Here is a 23300-nt window from a genome sequence, read left to right as displayed (position 1 = left end):
TTACAATGCGTATTAATGTCATAATCAATTATTTGTAGGGAACAGTACGAGCAGCGCATGCGGCGTGGGTCCGTGCGCCGGCGCATTAACTTAGCCAGCCAATTACCCGCAGTGTTCTTGGTGCACTCGGGCCGGTTCATTCCTCCACCACCGCAATATGTTAACATATTTTTTAATTTCTCCATCGGACAGCTAAAGAGGCAATCGCGAGTTCATGCGCAGGAGTGAGATTTATAATAAGAAAACGCTCCTACCGCGCTTGCACCATAAGGATCTATAAATCTTTTAAGTACTGGATCGGCCAATCCCTGTTGAGAAACGATAAATCATCCCTTCGGACAGTAAAGTCGAATCGAATAGTATCGCGCTCTCGCTCACACTCGACGGTGCTTATGCCCTTTGGATCATTTATCATTTCTTTCTCTCGTTTCTTCTCAATGATAAATTCAATTCTCTTTTGGAATATGATTGTTCCTCGTTTTGTTATTGTGTGGTGTTTTATTGTGGGTATCGTCACGGACTTAGGTTTTTTGATCGGAATCCGATCGAAATGATCGCGAGAATTGGATTTCCATTTTAGATTTCGTGACTGGAGTGATCAATCTTTTGCCTTCGAATTTGGAATACCTACGGACTCTTTAGTTTATAGACCATTAAAAAAGTTAACAAATTATAGTGCCATTTTAAATTCATGAGTAATATGTAATTATTTTACTTAATGTTTTCTTTTTTCATGGCAATTGAAAATAGTTTATAAATATTTTCAAGATTTATTAGGACGCACATTAAGAAACTACCAACATGAAGAATTTAAGAATATCTAAAACTTTGCAAATAGTTTTCAGTTGCATTGCGGCATTTAGGGAAAAAAGGTTTTTTCAATGTAAAGGAAGCTGTATGAAATCGAAATATTTGTTTATTTTATTTCTTGCTATTTACACGGCTGTAGAAAAGACAACAATTTCATCTTAAAATAACTTAAAATACGTAATGTTTTCTCAGTCAAATAGGTAGGTAATAATATAGGTACACTTTTAACTTCTTTCACTATCTAAAACGTCGGTCCGTGAAAAAATAGCACTATGTTCAATATAAATATTCATAATATAGTTGAAGAGTCCATAGCACGATGAAGTAGCAACACTTGTGTGAAATGTACAAAGAAATAAAACCCTTATCTCTACTATCACTGGGCATTTCCTTAAATATAATATATTTTACAGCGTACTATCTAACTTAAAACTATGAATTTACATACATTTTACAACCTATAAAATCGTAGTTTTTATTAGACTTCGGTGCTTTGGCCATGCTGATCATTATAATTTTATGTTACAAGTCTCGTTTCATATTTGCTATTAGTAGTACCTACGTCTGTTGTCGCCGACAATGTTGCCTCTTTATAATATACCTGTTCATAAGTGAATTTAAAGTATTTTATAACAAGTTTACTGTATATATAATTATCTATGTGTAAAGCTGAAACGTATGAATATTTAATTATTTTCGGTTCGCATTTAGCAATACATCTGTTTGTACGAATCTTTATTCTACACAAAGGCTACAATAAATCACTGTCAACAATTGCAGTAAGTTGACAAAATTGTTTGTTGTACAGTGCCCAGTGCATCGTGTCCCTGGACATCACAAATGCTCCCAACACACAATACTTATTCAATAAAGAAATCGTGTTCCAAAAAATAATAAGACACTTTTCATCGTTAAAATGTTTACAGGAAATATATGACGTGCTGTAAAGCATTCAAATAGCGGCCATTGTTTACAACTCAGTGTTTTACAGCAAACAACAGAACCTGTGACATAAGATTCTATTGTTCACAGTTTACATTGTCACCACGCTTTCAAATAACTCTTTCTTAACAGTAGACCCAAATATTAAATATCTCTCGGACGGCTGACGTTTGGCGATGATTTAGAAATGGTCGGATTGACTATGGACTAATTAGATTTATAATAAGCGTAACACATTGAAAACAATACTGTTCCGGAGCGCATTAGTGAACTTTTCATTCCACGTCTTTTGCAGACACGCTCCCGAGTACCAATCATCTATTAATCAAAATATTTGCTAACCTTAACAAGCAAAACTCATGCATGTATGATTGTTGGTGCTCATGTCGGCTGAATACTGGTTAATTCGTCGAATGAAGAGTTCGCTAAGCGCGATGCGGTCAGTAGGCGGCGGCCGCGCCCGAATGGTGCATCAAGTGGTGGTGGTGGTAGGACTCCTGCGTAGGGCACCACCAGTCGGGCACACCGTGTGGCATCGCCGGCGCCGGCTGCTGGAACTGCGTCCAGTGGCCGCCGAAGCCCAGCTTGTTGTCCATCACACCGTTTCCTCCGATATTAGTGAGATGAGGAGGTTGGTTGTGATGCGGCGGGGCGGGTGGTCGCTCGTACGACTTTTGGTCGTGTGGGTTGAGGTATTTGTCGTTGAGGCTCTCCAGCTTGTCCGTGATGGAGGGGTGGTGGTGTGGGTGGTGCTGCGGCGCGGGGGCCGGCGGCGGGGGCAGGGGCGCGGCGGGGCTGGCGGCGCCGGCGGTCACGCTCACGCTGCCGGCTGACGAGGAGTCGTCGCCGTCGCTGTCGTACCGCGGGGACGCGTCGCCCGCCGCTCCGTGCACCTTCATGTGCTTGCGCAGCGAGGAGGGATGCGTGTACGACTTGTCGCAGCCGTGGACGCGGCAGTTGTACGGCTTGTCTGATGTGTGCACGTGTGAATGCTTCTTCCTGTCCGAGGAGTTCGCGAACCGTCGGTCGCAGCCCGCGTACTCGCATTTGAACGGTTTTTCTCCTGATAACAAAAAAAAAACACCATTTAAGTAAAATACACACATATTTAGATGTTAGACAGTTGTAAAATTTTAACTAGACAGGAAACTATAAATTATATTTATTTGGACCACTTTTTTGTCACAAGCGCAACCAGTGAGGATGCTAAAATGTTCACTTGTGCATAAGTAAATTAAGCAGATCTACAAATTATAACTTTGGATAATCCAAAATAAGTATATCCTTAAAAAGTTGGTAATGATCACTTATTAGAATAACTTGCACATAACCGTGAACAAACAATGAACTGGCAGTGCACATGTATCTAGCACTATGTATTAATGATTATAATAACAAAACATAGTTATGTATGCACACACGTACAAAAATAGACATTGGTCATGTTATAAGCGAGCACGTCGGCAATTAGATAACCGCCCGCCACTAAATCCACAGTTAAGAAAAACATCCACCACATCCAAGTACGCGAATGTCCAATCACGTCGTAAATAACCAGATTTGCTCGTTGTTTATAGTTTACGAGCATAAATAAATATTCACAACAATTGCACGGGATACTTAACACGGCTATAAATCATATTTATAAGACGACTTTGTCACATTCCCGTAACAAAGCCTGGAGTAGCAGGCCGTATGGCACTTTCAACCTTATTGTTACGACAAATGATATATTTTTGTGTTGACATTTCAATAAGCCGTGTAGCTGTGACAATAGCAGCTCAACATCCGTTTTACTCCTGATAACTTGATGATGAACGTGAACAATGGTGATAATCTCCTCAGAATGCTGTTATCACACCGATGGTATCTTATTTACAGGATAAATGTTCTGGTTTACCTGCTTAACTTTTGACTTGTTTGTAAATGCCATGGATATGCATGGGTTAAAAATACTATGGGGGTTCTTAAAAAAATGACGGAATATTGTTTGAATTGGTTTGAAATTGTTTCAGACGTTCCAACGAATTATTTGAAGGCAAAGTTGGCATTACATTAAGTCTGAAATCAAATACAGTCAAATACGAAATCACACGCATTTTCTCGTACGTGATACCTGGATGACCCTATTTTTTTCTCACTTTTTTGCGCTACCAACCAACTAGCTACTATTGATCCTCACAAGTTCACCGAATCGTATGAGATGATATTCAATAAAATACATTACAAGTAGGCAGACGGTTTGGTGACCGCACCACAATGTAGCATTACTATTATATTGTCGTGTTTACAAATAAACCTCTTCGGTTGTAATCCTGCGCATTGTGTTTGAAATATGAAGATTTTTGAGGAGCCACAGATGCTAATCTCAAGTGTCTGTTAACGCTACAATAATAGAGCTCTTTAGGCGTTCCCTTACCACAATTTTTGTATACAGTATGAACGGATCGCACGTTTTCAATGGAGTGATACTTCCTTTCTTATTCAGTGTTCCATTACAAATATTTGTACTCTATTCTCTAGCGTACTTGGTGAGAATAGTGCCAATTCAGATGAGGAATGCGAACTGTCAATATTTGCAAATTAATCTTCAATGTATGAAATACGAATAAAGAAGATTAGAGGAACAAACCACTATCCACACAAACCAGCCAAATAAAACAAAAGACAATAGAGGAATAAAAATCACGGTGGCACCATGATGAGGAACAATAAAAACGTCTCAGTTCTACTAATGAGGCTAATACGAGATAAAAGATTCCAAAACATGTGTCGCCCGTCTAATTACTAATCGGGCGTCTCATCTCCGTCGCTGTCGAACAAAAAAGGATCAACCACAAATAGTAATAATTTGATGCATCTCCGCGCACGCGCCGTTGGTGGCGTAAGAGGGTGGTATCTTAGATAAGGAATGGAAGACGTTTAGAATCAGTAATTTTAGAAAAAGCTTTGCAAAATTTTGCAGAATGGAATAAATTCGTCGACAGAGAGATTTTTTCAAAAATGTAATGAAAGCTTGAAATATGTTGAAGGAACTGAATGTTATGTTTCCACGAACAAAGTTTATTAATAGCCAAGTAAACAGAAATCATGTTTGAAATGGCTTCTTTGAACATTTAGTGTCAAAACAAAAACAAAGTGAACACAAGTCGGGAATGCACTTCGTGAATTCGTCGCGTTCCGAGGCGGGACACCGGCTAGGGTCAGATGCTTATCTTAAACGGCTGTATCACCCACAGGAGACACTTTTTTGTTACTATATTATTATCGATGTGAAACTTTATCTCCTGTTTTTTCCTAAAACAACTCTTTTGAATGATCGAATCAATATAAATGTTAACTATACTAAACATATGTTTAGATTGAAAAGAAAATCGACGCTTCAGAAGTGATTTTAACCGATTTTAGGTTAAGTCAATTTTAATAGCATTAAACGGTCCGCAAGTAAAGCACGAACAAATCCACAGTTGGCACACCGCCTAGCCCGAATTACTCTGCGGTATTAAGTTTCAAATCGCTACTTAAGAGCGCTCCGCTGTGAAAACAAGCTTTTTAGAAATAGCACGGGCGATGTGTAACCAGACACACGCGGCCTTTGCACCCAAATTGTGGTAAATGGCTTTAGGTGAGTTTGGAGAAAAAACAATCTTACACTGGATATCAAGTTGCAGAACAAAAAGGTTGTCATACAAAACGCTATTTAACGCGATTTAGGAGTGTCATCAAATGAGTGTTTATCATTTGAGTGGCCGCCGACTACTGCCGCGGGCTTGTCATCGCCTTGAAATAATAATTGGGCGACACATGATATCCGTGCACCTGTTGCTTTGAACATATTCATTAGACATTAATGCTGAATTATCTTAAATCAGCGCAACGCTAATAATGAAGATACCACGGAGTTTGGTGTAAATCTCAGACGTCTTCTAACTTACTTATCTTCTTGGGAAGTTCGTAATGTGCCATGCATTCCTTTGGTTTTTAATTTAGTTATTCCATAACAGACGATTAAGCAGATTATCAATTTGATTTAGACTTTAATACATCTCTAATGTTCGTGGTATGATTAATAAGATTAATCATCACTTTAAGCGCAAGTGTGCCGCGCTTTGTTTCAATCTTTATTAAAAGTTACATATCAAAGCTAATTCAATGTAAGATGGAGAGGCGGCTAATAAGCGGCGGATGACTGGCCGATTGCTGACACAGCCGCCTGGCCGCGAGCCGGCTGCGCCAGACATGACCACGCGCCATGTTCTTTCTGACCCACAATACTAATCGCTACATTCAATACACCATATCTAGAACACCGACAATATTCAATTAAAACATTTCGAATACGAACACAACGAACACTAGCGAGCTTTTCAAGAATATTTCTATAACTATCTGTATTTCAATGTATCTAGTGTGTCACAATAACGACTGATTGACGACATCGATGGCACTTCCCCGAAAACCGTTTTCTCTCGCATATTTAAACTCAGTTTCGTACAGCGTGCATAATGATTTATGATGTACCTTTTATCCGAAACGTATTTCGAATTAGAAAGATATATTAATATCTTCATTTTTTCCAGTTCTCAGAGAATACGGGCCCTCGTGCGGGGAGCACAAAAAGAATACTCGGGGTCGGGCGAGCGCATTCGGCGCCCAACGACCGTGTGACAAGGTGCTTTATGCGGACGATTATGAGCAGACCGAATAATGTTCCGATACCCGATAAATATCTGCCAACTCATACAAAAGCATCCCAATAAAAATATAATAGTAAATGTAGCAACAACACGGGCCACAAACTGCACAGTCACATCTCGCTGATAAATATAAATTAAAATGAAAACGTATAGCTCGGGAGGAACAGGGACGGCGAGCGCCCGTGAACGAAAACAAATTAAAACTGATATAACATTCAAATGCGCACGCGCAGGTTAGTCGAAGCCTCGTGGAAAATCGAACATGGAGCGAGCACTGGCCACTCTGGCCAGGCTTCGTATGAGGCCTTTTTTGTCGCGCTGGAGTACCCCCGTGATTCACGACGACGGCCCGTGAGACCGGCCGCTTTCATTACCTATTACAATAATTCACTCATTGAACCTCATTTAATACTGTTTGTTATTTTGCGCCAATTAAAAATACGAACTGAATAAAATAACCATTTTAATTGATCCTTGTATTGCCATAAGTGTCGGACAAGTCATTTACTGTCATCATAACTCGTACAATAACTATTTGCGAATTCAATTCACGATGTTGTAATGCCAGGAATAGTACTAAATGAAACAGGTAATTGCAGCTATACCATCTAGATCTTATAACGTTTTTGCTAGTTTCGTTAGTAATTTATTACACCTTGACATTTTTATGTCGTTTCTAGGGTTAGGTGAAATAATGGCACATTTCCCCGTCTGGCTGCACCCGTGAATTAAACTGTCTTCCCATTGTTCCGTCTGCGAGTGTGAGCACACCATTCGTCTTGCTCTGATAGGTATCTGCTGAGAGTGCACAACAAGGACTAGAAAATTATATCTAGAGCTTTTGGAGAAATGTGCAAGTTGTCACATAAACATTAAATTTTGTCTGTATCGATTTCGGGTTATGATTGAAATACAACGCAAACACATTGACAAAATGTATTTCTAAAGATATCCTCGTAGCTCATAATTGAATTCTAAATATGTACTGATCAATGTTTAGATAAAATACCAACTTAATTTATCTGAGTACCAGAATGTAATTCAATTCAACGTATCAACATCGGTTGAGAAATATTATTATGACCTCTACTTATTTTCTCATCGAAGCTTAGATCATTTCGTTCCCAGACGATTTTGTAGATAAACAATATTGTACAAGGCTGAACATAAAAAAGTACAAAACAGCTAAGCAGGCACAGGGCACGCTCGTCAATCCTTACGTCAAGCGTTTTGACAGCCCTAACCGGCATCATCGCTCCTCTCAGATAAAAAATACAAGAAATAATATCAGAAACTTGACTTCTCAAAAAATTAGGCGGATGTAAAAAACTAATTCATATTTTCCGTACACGTTTAAATGAGATCTGATCAAAATACTTTTAATATTAAGATTAACAATTTATATTTATTGCAGAAATGTCGGTTATTTAATTTGGTTTCCATCTATAAAACGTGAGAAACAGAAAATGCTGTTTTGCTTACGTGCACTCACATTTTGCAGACATTATGCAGTTGACAAAACCTTTAAAAGGAGCTCACAGCCACGTAAGTCGAAAGATTATGGTCGAGTAACATTAATGAAAGATTACGATATTTTCCACCTCATAAACCTGCTGAGGATAACTTTAAAGCTATAAAAGAAATGTTTGTACAATAACCTGCGGGATTTAAGGTAGGCGCCGTCAACGATGCTGCGTCGTGTCACAAGATGTGCGATAACTTATCAATGCGTTAAAATCTACAAAGAGATGGACGGGCACGCGAGCGTTTTAATAAAATGAACTTAAATTTTAATATCAAAATCCTTGGAAGCTGTTGCTGGGAGTCGAAGTCGAAGTGAGATGTTGTCTTACTACAGTCAGACTTTAGTACATTGTTTTCAGGGATTGCTTTACAAAGAGTTATAAAATGGCTGAAAATGGAGCTAGATCATGTGATTACATAATGTTGATCATCATTTGATCAAAATCATTGTTTGGGAAAAAAGCTTTTCTTTTAGTTTAAAAACAAAACTATCATTGTAAAATTGATTATCATAAATGTTTCATTAACAGTAATTTCCAAATGTATCAATTCAGATATAAAACGGCATGACGTTCCAAAAGTTCATAATAAGAGTAATGTCGAGAAAATGAAGATACGTCGTGGACACAAGGGAATCGTTTTATTAATTGAGCTTGTTGGTATCGCATTTCTTGGTATTCGGCCTTATAGTGGAGACCTTACCGTACGTTACTGATATTCAATGGCAAAAGTATGGACCTGATTTGTATTTCAATTTATTAATGGGAAAATTATTAATGTTTGTTGGTAACCATCTCGTTATACAGAACCGAAATTATTTATGTGTTTTCATTAATGACGAAAAAACGCGTAAAAGTGAATCTTGCATAAAATATTTTGTAACCCAAAATCTTATTAGTATTAATTAAAATATTAATAACGTAAACAAAATTCTGTGGGATAACTTAGCTAAGGTTGCAATTATTGTCGCAGCCGTTAGTTGCTCCATGAATATTAATATGTTCACAAATCATAAATATTATAATTTTGCAGCGTGTCGTACGCGAGTCGCCCAATAAATCGGTTATGTTATGTATTTGTTCGGGCCGTGTCCACTCAACACCCACGCCGGATCGTGTTTCAGCCCCCGGGCACATTTTTGGGACAAACCAATATTTCTAACGAATATTAATAGTCTGTTTTGTTTTTATTTGTAACGTGTTTAATTTTTGTTTCGGACGCGCCCACATTCTATGCGCGCCAGACATTCCTTTGGGAACAAAATTTTGATTTGTTTGTGGTTTTGCAACTGATCGCACATAGATAGCAGAATACATTTGGGATTAACGAGAATGAGTTTTTGTTAGCTGAAGGAAATTTCTTGAATTAATTTTGAAGTAATTATATCCTTGCAGGTAACAAACATTCGAACAACTAAGTATCGTTTGAAAGATTCAAGTGTTCCAAAAAGCATTGGAATACAACTTTTTGTCGTCGTGTTAACATTTCGATTGTTGTCTGATTCTGTCGATGCGTTCTATCGAGATTTTTTCGCGAGCGGTGTTAAATGTGTGGAATTCTAAAGGCTGTCGACACAAACATAGCTTATTCAGTCAGTTTTTGCAAACCACGGACCACAGGTGCAATTTAAAGGAGTGCTGTAATAATATGACAAGCATAGCTTTCATGCGATCACTGTGAGTTAGTACCTGCGATCAAGACTGAATCTGTTTGCTGCACAGTTTGAGTCAGAAGTTCTATTTTTAGGTGGAGGTGGCTCGCTTTGTAGTCGTTAAGAAAACGTTGAATATCCTACCTACTACAGATTCGAGCGATGTGTGAAAATAAATATCGGAGATAGTTCAGTGTTTGTCTGAGCCGTGCTGTCGGCGATATCACACACTCCCATACATATTGATACGAGTGAGGTGTCGGCGAAAAAACGCATGAATGATGCAGTGAGACCCTCCGCGTTCGCCCTACAAGACGAAAGAATTTCGCACACTTACGAACCTCAAAGCGCAAAATGTTTTTCTTAACGCATTGAAAACGGCTGATAGCTCATTTAATTTAATGAGCCACCTATTTGATGGGAGCTAAAAAGCACAACACTACGAATCAAACAATTTAGCCTTCAGTAATGAATAAGTAAACCTACTCGCTCGGCTTCTAATAGAATTATTTAAGTCAGTGTTGCCTAATAGAATCGACAAGGTAAATACAGCGAGTAGGTAGCCTGTTAATATTATAATAAGTGCAAGACTGCATTGCATAAATTAAGAGATGACGTAGACAGTTCCTTGAGGTATATTATTTAGATTAATTTAACAAACGTTTTATAGTTTATTGCTAAATTAATAATTGGATGACGTACGTTTGAAAGAATTTATACAAAAACTTTGAAAAAGAACATAGTCAGTATAAAATGCGCGCTTAGATAGTAAAGTGTCAGAAGAAACGATTGTCATAAGATAGTGAGGGCTTGGAGCAGGCGAGGCAGCCAGGCGTAGGCAGGCCAACACTAGTGCTTCCCGCGGCTTCCAAGCTATTGTTACGTAGCAACCGCGCACAATTTATGTTATCCTGGTACCGAGACTTGTGTTACAAACACATGGCAAAACAACTTGCCTATAAAATAGAGGGATGTTACAAACTGAAAGTATGTTTTTGTAACATTATGTGATGGGAGCTATAAATAAGCAGGCAATAAATTAACAGGAACTTATAAAAAGTTAACATCAGATAAGTAGCTAATAAGGTCTATGTTTCGAACGTTTACAAAAACGCATTGATTTTACTAATATGCCGTGAAATACGGCATATAAAAGAGATAAGTGTTAAGGGTTATGAATCTAAACAAAATCTAAATTGTTTGTTAATATAATGTAAATAAAACGATTTCCTAATAATAAGGATGTCAGTAAATGTCTTGGATGTTCCATGACTAAATGATTGGTGAGGGCGTGTCGGACGGATATTGGTAATAGTTCGAATGTGTTCCCGATTAGCTGCTCGTCGAGACCAGGTGAAACAGCCCGATCTATTTGATTGATTGCCCGCTCACGATGCTTATCTCATCTGAACAACGGACTCCTGATCGAATTTAAGATATAATTTCATTACCGAATTGTTTATGAATCAAATCGAAACGTAGCATACTATTTTGAAACTGTACCTGTGTTATGTTTATGTCAATATTTCATCTCATCCGAATCGTGATTCAGTCATTTACAGTCGTATATAATTGTATTTACCCAGGCTGTCAAAAGCAGAACGAGCATAATGAAAAATATCAATAGCATGAGCAGTTTGTTGAAATGACACCTTTCGAATGATAACTATCTGCACACACGTTGACGCCGCAGCCGATCCAATTAGTGTTTTTGTCTATGAACTAATAATTGCTCAAATTAGTGATGTCTGATAGCCATCGCTGTCGTGAAGGCATTTAATCCTGTCTAATAGAATTCAGCAAGAATCGTTGCAGTCCGATGCGTTCCGATTCACGTATCGTGGTGTGGTTAAAGTGTTTTTGTTCGCACTCCGATTCCCTGTTCGATTCACTATCTCTTTGACGTTTAGCGAAATTCTCGAACAGATAAAAACAATTTTCACGTTGCAGGAATGCTCGGGTTTCTGCAAAACGTGTCTTTGCTCGGACGCGCAATTTTTTAATATCCACATAAAGTAGAGCCGTGTTTGTCGTTCATTGACGCCGCTGTGTAGCAATATATTATTCCAGAAAAACGCAGAAATTCAAGTATCAATGTTATGTGTACTTCGGGACAATATATGCAATGGCGAGTGTAGACACTTCAGCGTCGTGTCAACGCGAAGAGGGGAGGTTGCGATTTGACAAAGATATAAAAAAATAAAGCGCTTAACGCTCTCATTGTCTACATGTGTACAATATCATTGGTACGGTGTGGGGTAGCAAGTGTGTGTACACGTCATGGAGATTTGAGCACGTGTGCATGTGTGTGTCATCGTGTCAGTGTGTGCGCCGAGGGTTGTAATGTTGCTACCGACAAGGTCTAGCCACGCCCATGAAATTATCGTTTGTTTGAACACATTTATTGTTTCAGGAGTAGTTAATTAACTTTCATGAAGGTAACGGGACAAGAAAGTATAATAAATACAGTAATTGATTTCTATGGAATTTCAAGAAATATTACTGAGCTTCACTCCTTCCACATTCATTGTATTTAGGAATATGTTTACATGAAAAACTGCAATTTCAAATTCAGATTTTGAGGAGTAACCAAAACATTTGACAATAAAAAACATTAAAAATACGTTGACCGATGACAGTGAAGGAAAGTTTTAGAAATACTGGTTATATCAAATCCCCTCTGATACTGTCTGGTAACTCACACACACGCATTTACTATTGTGTTGGGAACATTTTTTATACAATTTATCAATCCGGGGCAGATGGTCCCGGATCATATAGGCACCTTTGAAAAGCATCCAGCTATTATAGGGTTACAACATTATCATATGGACGTAAAATGGCCGATTCTATGTACAAGGCTCGTTTATAGAGATGATGATACTTTTTTTGATAAGATATAGAATTGCTTTTTAATTACCTCGGTTATAATCTATCTATTATTATTTATATTTTCATTTGTTGATCGTATTTATATTTATATATGGTCGGAAATACAGGAAATATGTAATTATTCTATGCAACAAACGAAATAAGTAATTTAAGTAATTTAGCCTGATCGTGAAATGTAAACTTTTAAATCATTAGTAACAACTGCAAAAAACGCATGAGTAAGTTGGTATAAATACTTGAAAATAATTAATTAACTTACAGGCAATAATAGTCATCTATTAAAGTTCCAACTTTGATTAGGTATTTACAATGTAATGACTAGCTCATCCTGTGCAATCGACTGCATTGCAATCACTGAACATTCTTCCGTGAACACTACAGCAGTTTTCAATTATTGTTAGGCAATTCGCACCTCTTTAACTTCAATTTACATTGATAAGTTTTTTTTTCGACAATTTGTCGAAAACAAAACATGTTTGATAGTGATAAGTCATACATAGTTAATTTATTTGTTTTTTTTTTTGCAAAACGCTTATATGTATCGATTTCACTACCTACATTTGTAGGTTGCATTACATAAATGTATTTGCAAGGAGTGTTTTAGAGTCACAGATCACTTTCCTCAAAAGCCAATGGCAATTGTTTTTGTAAAAAATAAACGTTTTATTTAACCCGTCATTCATTCGTATAAGTAGGAAGTAGTGAATGAAACAGTAACCTGAGCATATGAAGTGTTTGATGTTGACGAGTGTATTACATGTTTGTTTGCGTCGGTACCCGCAAGTGCTGCAGTCGACAGGCCACCGACAATGGCGCGGGCGCAGGGGCGCAGGCCCGCCGAAGGGTTCCGTATTGTTTGCAAAATATTTTGAAAGCGTCATTTTATACGGCATATTAGCTGAGCACTGCGTTTGATGGCCGGGGGACGTCTTCGTCGAATCGTATCATCATTAGAGCATTGTGCAGACCCCTCGGTTGCGTTTCTAGCGGGTGTTGAAGTGCCAATGCTAAAACTATTGAATTTTAATGCAGTGCAACCAGTATTAGTTTATTAGACATATTGATTTCAAATTGTGTGCACGCATTTATGAGCCTCGTTAAACACATGTTGGCCTGTGACTATTTGACTAGCCATCAATTTATGAGATAACATTCATTTAATGAGCAACCGGTGAATGCAAACATAAAATACGGCTTATTACGCGTAATCTAATATTTAAAGAAACCGTAGCGCGTAGCATTTCGTAGCTACGTCTACGCCATTTACAAAATCTTGATACTTTATGTCCGAATTACAGTTAATAAATGTATAAATGAAGGGATCATTTGGCGAGGTGTTTAGTAATAATCAAGTGTTTTATAAAGTGATTGGGTGATAGTGGGCGGAATCGCCGGCGGCGGTTTGACGCCGACGCGTGCTCATGTACCCTCCGGCTTTTCGCTCTGCGGCTTAAAAACTCGTCGACAAGAAACAAGAACTATATTTTAGTACCTAATAAAGATTTGTGATTAATTAAACAATGATTAGTTTATTAGTTGGAGACGAAATTCGTGGAAATAAAATACGGACGCTTTTAAAACGTTTTTCAGTAACGACTCAAAATTTCCGTGGCTTGGCTTTTACTAGGAAAAAAGATATTAATGTAAACAATTGCATATGTATAACTTTCTCTATTAAAAGAATACCTAGACTTATTTATCGCCTTATTTATTTATATTGTATTAAGCCTAGGTTGGAAAATTAAACAAAGCATGTTGTTTGTTTAAGGATACCTATCGATTATGTATTGTCAGAAAGCTGCAGTTTATACAAATGTCTACAGAAGAATCGGTTTATTAAGCTCGCAATTAGATTTCAGAATGGCTCATAAATCGATGGAAAATTGTGCACATCATGTATCAACTACGTTTTCTAATGAATTCATGAACATTTAATACTTACAACATTAACTACTAGTCCTACAAGAGATGGTCATGGTAAGTCTCAAATTACTTCGATCATAATTGTTTTTAATAACTCATAAATAAAATGTATTTTATTTTACTGAATCAAGCTACTGATCAGCAGAGTATCAGTTTACCAAAGTAATAACAATATGTTTAAAAGTCAAGCGCGGTCTGTCCTGATACTATAAAATTATACATTTGAAATTGAAATGAGAATGGATTTCGGTAATACCTTTATTTTGGTTTTGTTTTTGTATTAGATTGAACAAACGATCACACCAAACAGATCTAGTCATCCGAGTTGTAAGAAACCACACATTTCAGGACTAAAATATGTGTCAGGCGGGATTATAGGGTTCCAGTTAAGTTTACCCAAATAAAAAGAAGATTGAGCAACAAACCTAACATTCCAACGCTGATGCCAAGATTGAAGATATCTCAAAAGTTGTTAAACACCCATTAAAATTGGGTGGGCTGTCTGTCATAAATACGTTATTAACCTATTTTAAGGTGAAAAGACCCTGATATATTTGCTCTGGGCTAATTAAATATATAATGATCGGCAGCCGACCCCAGCTCACTATGGTTTTACACGACCTTCGGAGTAATTTATAACCACCCATAAAACAATTCTTCAAACTTCCCCACAAAAAGGTTTCGTCTATTCAAAAGCCCGTATGAGATAATAGAGGACGGGGGCACAGGACAAAAGTCTGGATGCAACACTAAACACTGACGAAGAAGAAAAAAAAACATAAAACCAGCTGGCTTCGTCCCCGACGCCGGCTATACAAATTCCTGGACCGTTCCCTTAAAAATCGATATTTAAAGTTAAGTACCAATACTTTACCAATAACAATGGCGAGGCGTGCGACAGAGACAAGACGCGACGAACCCAGCACCCAGCCCAACAACTGGACATTTTAATTTACGAGCGCTTTTTTTTATCTAACATACGCAGTTCAGATGAATCTTTCGACTTTTGTAATGAATTGAAAAATGGTGTCCTGAGTTAAATGACTTTTTGTCCTTGCTTACTGAGAAATAGACTTCACAAGTCGACGTGGACATTTATAGGATGGCCGTTAGCTCCGTTGTTTGTGCTCGAGATCGCGTTACAAGGATATTCTTTGATAGTTTGTTGTGTGTCACTTGTCATTGTGTCGGTTTTGTTATTGTGGTGCTCGGATATATCGCAACAGTGGGCATCAGTCAGCCGCAGGCGCTGCCGACTGCGGGGGGCGGTTCATTATGAATTAATGAGAATCCAAATGTTTCGCCAGATCAACGCTCGTCCAGTTGAATGGCTCTGATGTCTTACTACACGATTACCGGATGTGAAACACTTCGGTCGCTGCATGACGAATCAATTTTGTCAAAGATAACAGAGTCACTTAATACTTACCGGTACCTCCGAGTGAATATAGAGGATAACAAGGCTTTATATCGTAACAAAGTCATACAACAACCTTAAGCTATGGAGCATAAAAAAATAGGAAAAATTAAGACAAACTAAACTTACCGGTATGTGTTCTTTTGTGTATTTTGAGGTTTTCTGATCTCGCGAACACCTTGCCGCAGCCGGGGAAGGGACAGGGAAACGGTTTCTCTCCAGTGTGCACGCGTATGTGATTCACTAATTTGTATTTCGCCTTGAATGGTCGTCCATTTCGCGAGCAGCCCTGCCAGAAGCACGCGTGTGTCGTGCACTCGGGCCCGCCGACGTGCTCCACCGTCAGGTGCGTCACGATCTCGTGCATGCTCGAGAACAGTTTGTTGCACAATTTTCTCGGTGGCGGTTGTTCAGGATCCAGCCACTGACACCGCATATCCCTTCGCGGCGGCGCGCGCACGTAGCGGAGGAAGGCATGAGGTGCGTGCGCATGCGCGTGCGGCACTAGAGGAGGCGCGCCGCCCTGGTAGTGCACGGCGTCGCCTCGCCAGTCCCAGCTCTGGTCGAGCGGCTGCTGCGGGAACAGCTCGCCGCAGCCGCTGTAGTCGCGCAGGTAGCCGGGCTGGTAGGAGTGCAGCGGGTAGGGCTGGTAGTGCGGCGGGTGGTGCGGCGGCGGCGGGTGCGGCGCGGCGGCGCGGTGCTGCGCGCCCACGCCGCACGCCGGCTGCGGCGACATCTTCAGCCCATAGGAGGCGAGGTGTGCGTGGTTGGTCTCGAGGAAGGCATTCATGGCGGGGGTGGCCGACGCCGGCGCATAGCCCCATTCGCCCGCCACCATCCACGCGGCGGGGTTATCCCCGCTGATGACGGCTCTGGAATCTGCGTCGTCTCCGACGCTCAACGAGGCTGCTGATGCTGTGCGAAATTCACTACAGCCGATACGCTCTCTTTGTTATAATCCCTCGGTTCAATAGTTTCAGCTTTTGGCGACCTGTAGAAAATAAAGAGTTTAATTATAAAAAAATCTGCTACTCATTTAATATTCAAATGGTCCAATCTTTCGACTAAAATGAAAAAATGAGTCCTGCAGTATCGTAACCTTCCGAGACAAATTCAAAACCATTTCTCAAAATAATAACATACATTCGTGCAGCCATAACCGGCGACGAACATTTATTTATAATAAAAAAAATGTGAAGCAGGTACTTTTGGACATTAAATTAAACTGTGGGTAAATTTATAGGACACTTTTATACGCCTGAGACAAAAATTTCGATTGTATTCGTGTATATTTAATTTTAGTTTATTTGTTAGGCTGGCTCCAATCTCTTTTATGGTCGAGGTTTAGCATCGATAATTTATTAAAATAGTTTTATGAATGATAAAACCTGTTTCATCGTAGACAGCGTGCAACGACGGGCATTTTATTGCCAACTTCACATCCCTTTATAATTAATTCGAAGGTATAGTAATAATAGCTGGCAAAATAAACCAGCCCTCCTCATAACAAAAATATCAAAACTTGATAAGGTCAACCTAGAAAGGTGCTCTTTGTTTTATTTGTGATGCAAAATATCATCTGAACGAGACTGAGGTATAACTTCGCCTTGTTGTCTTATATTTTATGAGTCAGGAAGTATTTAACCTTCCTATTGTGATTGTATTTTCAAATGCCAATATTAAATTAATATGATTTTTCCATAGATGACCGATTCATCATGACATAAATATATTTCGTAGTGATTTGTGTCAGATCAGTGTTCTTTTAAAATATAATTTATTTACATGACTTTGTTTCTTGAGAACCTCTGTGGGAAAATTGAATGTTCTCTAATCCTACAATGGCGAGAATCACTCCCAACGTTACAGTAACTTGAACTGTCAATCAACACAACTGTATATTTTTTGTGGGCGTCTACATAATCGCATTATTTGAAAATAATGTTGTTTATGTATTGTTTAACAGTTGAGTGGGACAGGCCGCTTTACCTGAGTCTGTTAAACAATGTCGTGCCTCAGATCTCCATCTAATCTGAACATTATCTGCGAGGCTCCCCGCCGTGTGGTCGCATCACCACAAAGCAATGGGTTGACACATCTCAACAGACGCTCATGGACTAATAGGATTACAAAAATAACCCTTTATATCAATATCAACTGTCAAAGCATTTTGCATCTTAATCCGTTGAAATTAAAACTTTTGACCGGTATTTGAACGGAAAATGTAAGTTTGTAACGGTTTGCAGCTGTCTTTGGAAGGTTTCTACAGTTTTAAAGAATTAGTCATAATCACATTAGCGTGGTATTGAGATGCTATGCTTATCAGTTTAACGGATAATGCCTGCATACATAGGTATATGTGCTCACGGGGATGCGAGCATCATCGCATGCGCAGCTTCCATACGCATTTAATTGGTATTGCTGCGACTAGTAAAAGCCTCAACTATAATACAAAAAGTGGATTACTATACTATAGGTACTGAAAACGTTTAGAGCCTTATCTAAAATAAGGATTTCCATATTATTATGCAAAAATAAAAATTTGATATAAGTAAGTATTGTATGTGGTTGCTTTATAGTTTAGGTACCTATATTTTAGTATTTTATTGTTAGTTAACCACATTTTACCCGCACCCTGAGCCGTTTTATAATAAAATTGTAATTAAATTGTATGAACTTCTAAATTATTATTTTGTTATCTTTATGCGGTATCACATTATTTTACATGTACATGCAAAGTAGATATAAGTAGGAAAATAGAACAATTTCAGGTTAGGTAAATAAATTGTAAGTTAGCACCTGCCAAGTAGTTTAATAACCTACTTATAATTTAAATATTATATCGCTACTTATAACTTGTAATTAACCCGGATTTTATGACGTTAATAACCGAGGACTTTTAATTTTGAAGTGAAACTTAGTTGCTTTAAATAGGAACTATTCAAATAGTTAAACGGTAATAATCTCGTAAATATATTTTATGAAGAGGCTTTCCCACATTAAACGCTAAAATATTTGGCACTGAGGAATTTCAATTTTAAACAAGTTTTATTAACTTAAGTGCTCTTTTGATGTTATATACTGATTTATTGTTAGGTTTCGATTTGATTTGATAAATGATGCAAAACCTTATTGATAAACAAGTCTACCAATAAACCCAACTTTTTTGAAAGTTATTGAAGGAATGAAGTAAGTATGTGGTTATTTGTACTTTCTGTCTGCCTAGGAAGGAGGCAATTTTAAATATGAGTTTCAGAAAAAGCCTATACCTAGTTGCAGAATGTCAACAAAATTAGGTACTAATTCACTATCTAGGAAATCAAGTGTTATGGATCTCGCACAGAGTTTTTTTATTATTATAACAAAAAACTTAGCCGTTCAAAATGTCAGCTATTCAAACGCAACAAATACTTAGTTGCTAATTGAAAAGTAGGTACATTGAATCCTTCAATGCCTTAAAATAATTTAGAGTAAAACTACTGAAAGAGCAAATAGTTACAGACGAATGGTTTTGTTATAAATTCACAAATAAAAACATTTTTAAATATAATCTAATACTGTTTCTAATTAGCAAGAACATAAAAAAAGTAAAATGAAGCGACGGTACCCAATATTAATCAATAAGTCATGTTTTACCTATGAAGCTTTTGATAGCCATAGATACTATTTATATTAAATGACAATAAAACGGTTCGTAAGAAATAATTGTCCATAAAGAAAATAATTGAAAAACTTGATGGGTTTGTACTAATGATAGGATTTTTACAATCCTTTATTTACCCACGAAACCAGTCAATACAGCTTATTACACTGTATTATTAAGAAAAACGGATTGTATTTTTGCTCTTTACAGTAAAAAAATAAAAAGGTAAGTGTGTTCATGAGTGTAAAAGTGTATAAGTAAGTAAAAAATATAAAACTGAAGATTTCGCTAAAATAAATACTAAACATTTACGGCAAAATATGGCGTTATAATATACAGACACAGTTAGGTAAAAAAGTAGTGGTTTTCAGGCTGTGATTATTTTCATCATCACATGTCGTAGCCATGCTTTCTCTTGTTTTGTAATGATCATGGCTACATAATTCTTTGACTATAAAGAGACCATAGAGGTTTTTGAGATATAAATCTCAGAGCCTCTATGTTTAATTCGACAATACGGTACCTACATGAAATTCAGTACTCTCATTCTCAAAAGTAAGGTCATCAAGATCTTTAAGTACAGTTTGCACTTATAATTTTAAACTCCAATCAAAACAAAAAATATTAATTATTGTCAATTCTAATTTTATTACTTACAAAAACTTTAAGATAAGTCAGTTTTCAGATAGTGTTCTGACTTCTAGGGGTGGTCTACACTAAAAAGCATAACGATACTACTAAAAAGTGAAAATAGTCAGTCGTAAATAAACAGAATAGGCGTGTTGAACAAAAAATATGTTAATTCGAGCAATATACGAGCAATTATACCATCATTGTATCGACGTATTGCAATAACTGCTCATTATAAATTCATTTAAACTGCATCTATCAATTATGGGAACATTATACCAATGCTTATAGCTTTTTTCGTCCATAATATGAATGTCTTCTTGTATTGTGGGCGAATGATGAATTTTCAATAAAGCTCATAAAAACCTATCTTGCTTTCAATGAGGTTTACCTAGTACTGTTTCTGTTTATATTTCTTTTATTGAGGCATTAAATAACAGGTACCTACATACATACCACTTTTGTCTGGAATTAAAGCTTGGTAAAAGCCGAAAACAGCTAAGTAAATAAGCTAACACATTGATCTACTCCTATAAGGTATAAAACAATATCAGGGACCCGAATATGTCGAACACTTATGATATTTTCAGGAACTTCCCTAGTTACTCAGTGCTTAACAATTTTGGGAAGTCATGATTTTTATTTTTAGCATTATACCGGTAGGTATGCCTAGAGTTTTGGCTATTGAGATTATTATATACACCACTGTGCATACACCTCCATTGTCTCTTATCAGAAATTTAATTATGCTATTCAGAAGAAAACATGGACATTTATAAATATGTGTAAAAGATGAATGAGGAAAAATGTAATAAACACAGGAAAAGCTTACTTGTTGTTTTAGTAGAAATCCAGTCTTCAGTAAATCGATGTACTCATGAAAATAATCACTTAGTTTTATCTATTAGCACAAGAAAATATCAAAACACTTCACTGAACATATACTTATGTATCTAAAATAAATTTCAGTATCCTTATGTAACTAGAGCAATTACTATCACAGATGTTGGCGCATCGTTATAACAATCTCGTTTCGATTTCACAGCCGCATTCTGCGATAACAGGCGGTCTCGTTGGTAACATAAGTTTTTTGGACAAATTGTCACGCAACGATTTTTTCTCGTAACGATGAAAGAGTTCGCGACGTGTGTCCACTGACTCCGCTGAGGCTCTCAGCATGACTGCGGGCTCCCGCGTCGCCGCCCCTCGACACAGCCGACATACTGCTTCTTAGAAAATATTTTGTACGGACCGGGCCTGAAGCGCCAACGCAGCCCTGCACGCCGCCAGAAGGGCGGGACACCGTAAGCTTTTTCACCCAATGGTGCCGGCCTCGCCGCGGAAATGTCGATGTCTGCCCGTCCCACTCTGATGCGCTCGCTAGAGCGGTGTTAGAGAGGGAGACACGAACCTCGACGAGCTCATAACGATGGTATAACGAAGAAAATTTCTTTGTGTTTGTGTCGTAATGTGTTCGCTTTATCAGATTTACGTTGAAAGCTCGCTGTTAGCTTTCGAGGGCGCCACTTCGGGGCTCCTTATCGGATGATGCGCGCGGTGTGGGTGCGTGAAAGGGACGCATGTCACTCGGGAAATGTTTCGGCTAATGTATTTTCCTGTGGGAAGGAAAACACATGTCGTCGCTTTTAATTTAATACGCGTCACGCTGCGTCGTCGTGTCGTGCGGACCAAGTGCCTCGTTTTGTTTTTCCAAGCATTTTATTTCGGTTATAAATGTTGGTATTAAATAAAGGGTTATTATTTCGAGATACAGGCACTGAAATTTCGTTTTATAAAAATTCATTATATAATTTTCATGTTCAGAATGCTTTATGTAATATCACATATTTTAATTATCTGGGTATTTCTTATAAAGAATATTTTTGATTCAAAAGAAATATTATTAACCTATTTAAAAAATCAGGATTTAATTTCGCTAAGCAAGCAATAATTTTGGTTACTAAACCTAAGTCAAGTTGTGTCATTTTCTTATTAGTATTGAGCTAAAAATTATTAAGACTAAGTATTTACTTAGTAAACATGTTAACGGATATTGCACTGCCTAAATACATTTTTTCAAATCAATTATGTCTAATAAGGCGACATAAAAAATCTAATTGAAAACATACAGCACCGCGCACGATTACTAATTCGGATTTTAAATGTGGTATAACAGAGGCGAGCCAAATATAATTAACTTAATTAATTTGACATACCAAACGTACTTGGTAATTATTTGAGTAAAAAGTAGTAGTTGTTTAGTGGGGGCGGGCCCGGGCGCTGTCATTGGCTGTCGGGCAGGCTGCGAGCGCGCGCGCCGCCCCGCGCACTCCTGCGCATTCTTTTATTTTTACAAACATTTATTTTCATCCGCAGCACGAACGCTCGTGATTAATTTAATATATTTTTATCGAGTAACTTTTCTCACGCAATATGCTTTTTGCTATATTTACCTGTATCGATTCGTTACATCTCACAAAACGTTTTTGTACGCATGATCTTGTGCGGTTTATTCCATTCGTTAGAATTAAATCAACGTTTTGTGAGTGGAACAACATTCTTCCTATTAGTGTTGCGCAGATACTTATTAGAAAAACCAACGGGCCACATCCGCTTGCACACAGCCTGAAGGATTTGTGGCAGCCGATTTTTTGTTCCGTGTTGTACCTAGCTACTGTATAACATAAAGTACTCGTGCGTACAATTAATGAGTGTGTAAGTGAGTAGTGTGGAGTGAGAAAACATCGGAGGTAATTCATTGTAAAATTACTTGAGCTCTTATATAACCTCCGTGATTTGAAATAACAGCAATAACACAAGAGCAGCGCAGTAGGGCTCCAGGTAGGGAACAATGCGCCCTCCCTGTCCCGTGCGTCGGGGGCCGGTAGATATTTCATTAAAATAAATAACGTTATTATTTATTTGGGTGTTTTTCGGCAGCGATGCAAGCTACAAATTATGCGGACAATGCCTCCGCGGGACACCGGCGTTATTAAATGTAGCTCACCAGATGGCGCTGCGCTCCCCTACTCTACACCTACTTACAATCTAAAATCCCTAAATTAGTAAAATAACAAAGATTTCATTATACTTTTAATTATGTAAAGTACTACTGAATTATAAGTACAGTTTGTTCAAATCCCATTTGAGCGACAAACTTAGGTAGGTATA

The 23300-nt window shown here is 37.9% G+C and overlaps 1 protein-coding gene across 1 annotated transcript; it reads right to left on the bottom strand.

The window, feature by feature from the left end:
- Positions 1-898: 898 nt before the first annotated feature.
- LOC110384281 (zinc finger protein ZIC 4) lies at positions 899-21412 on the bottom strand. Its single transcript, XM_021345503.3, has 3 exons — positions 20962-21412; positions 15986-16847; positions 899-2815 (listed from the first exon to the last, which is right to left on the bottom strand). The coding sequence occupies exons 2-3, from the start codon at positions 16692-16694 to the stop codon at positions 2193-2195; spliced, it is 1332 nt and encodes a 443-aa protein (XP_021201178.1). The 5' UTR covers positions 16695-16847; positions 20962-21412; the 3' UTR covers positions 899-2192.
- Between the last annotated feature and the right edge of the window lie 1888 nt (positions 21413-23300).

This window comes from Helicoverpa armigera, chromosome 5 (assembly GCF_030705265.1).
Source record: "Helicoverpa armigera isolate CAAS_96S chromosome 5, ASM3070526v1, whole genome shotgun sequence".
NCBI classification, from domain to species: domain Eukaryota; kingdom Metazoa; phylum Arthropoda; class Insecta; order Lepidoptera; family Noctuidae; genus Helicoverpa; species Helicoverpa armigera.
Note: the sequence above shows the minus strand (reverse complement) of the source record. Positions and strands in the feature narration are given on the sequence as shown.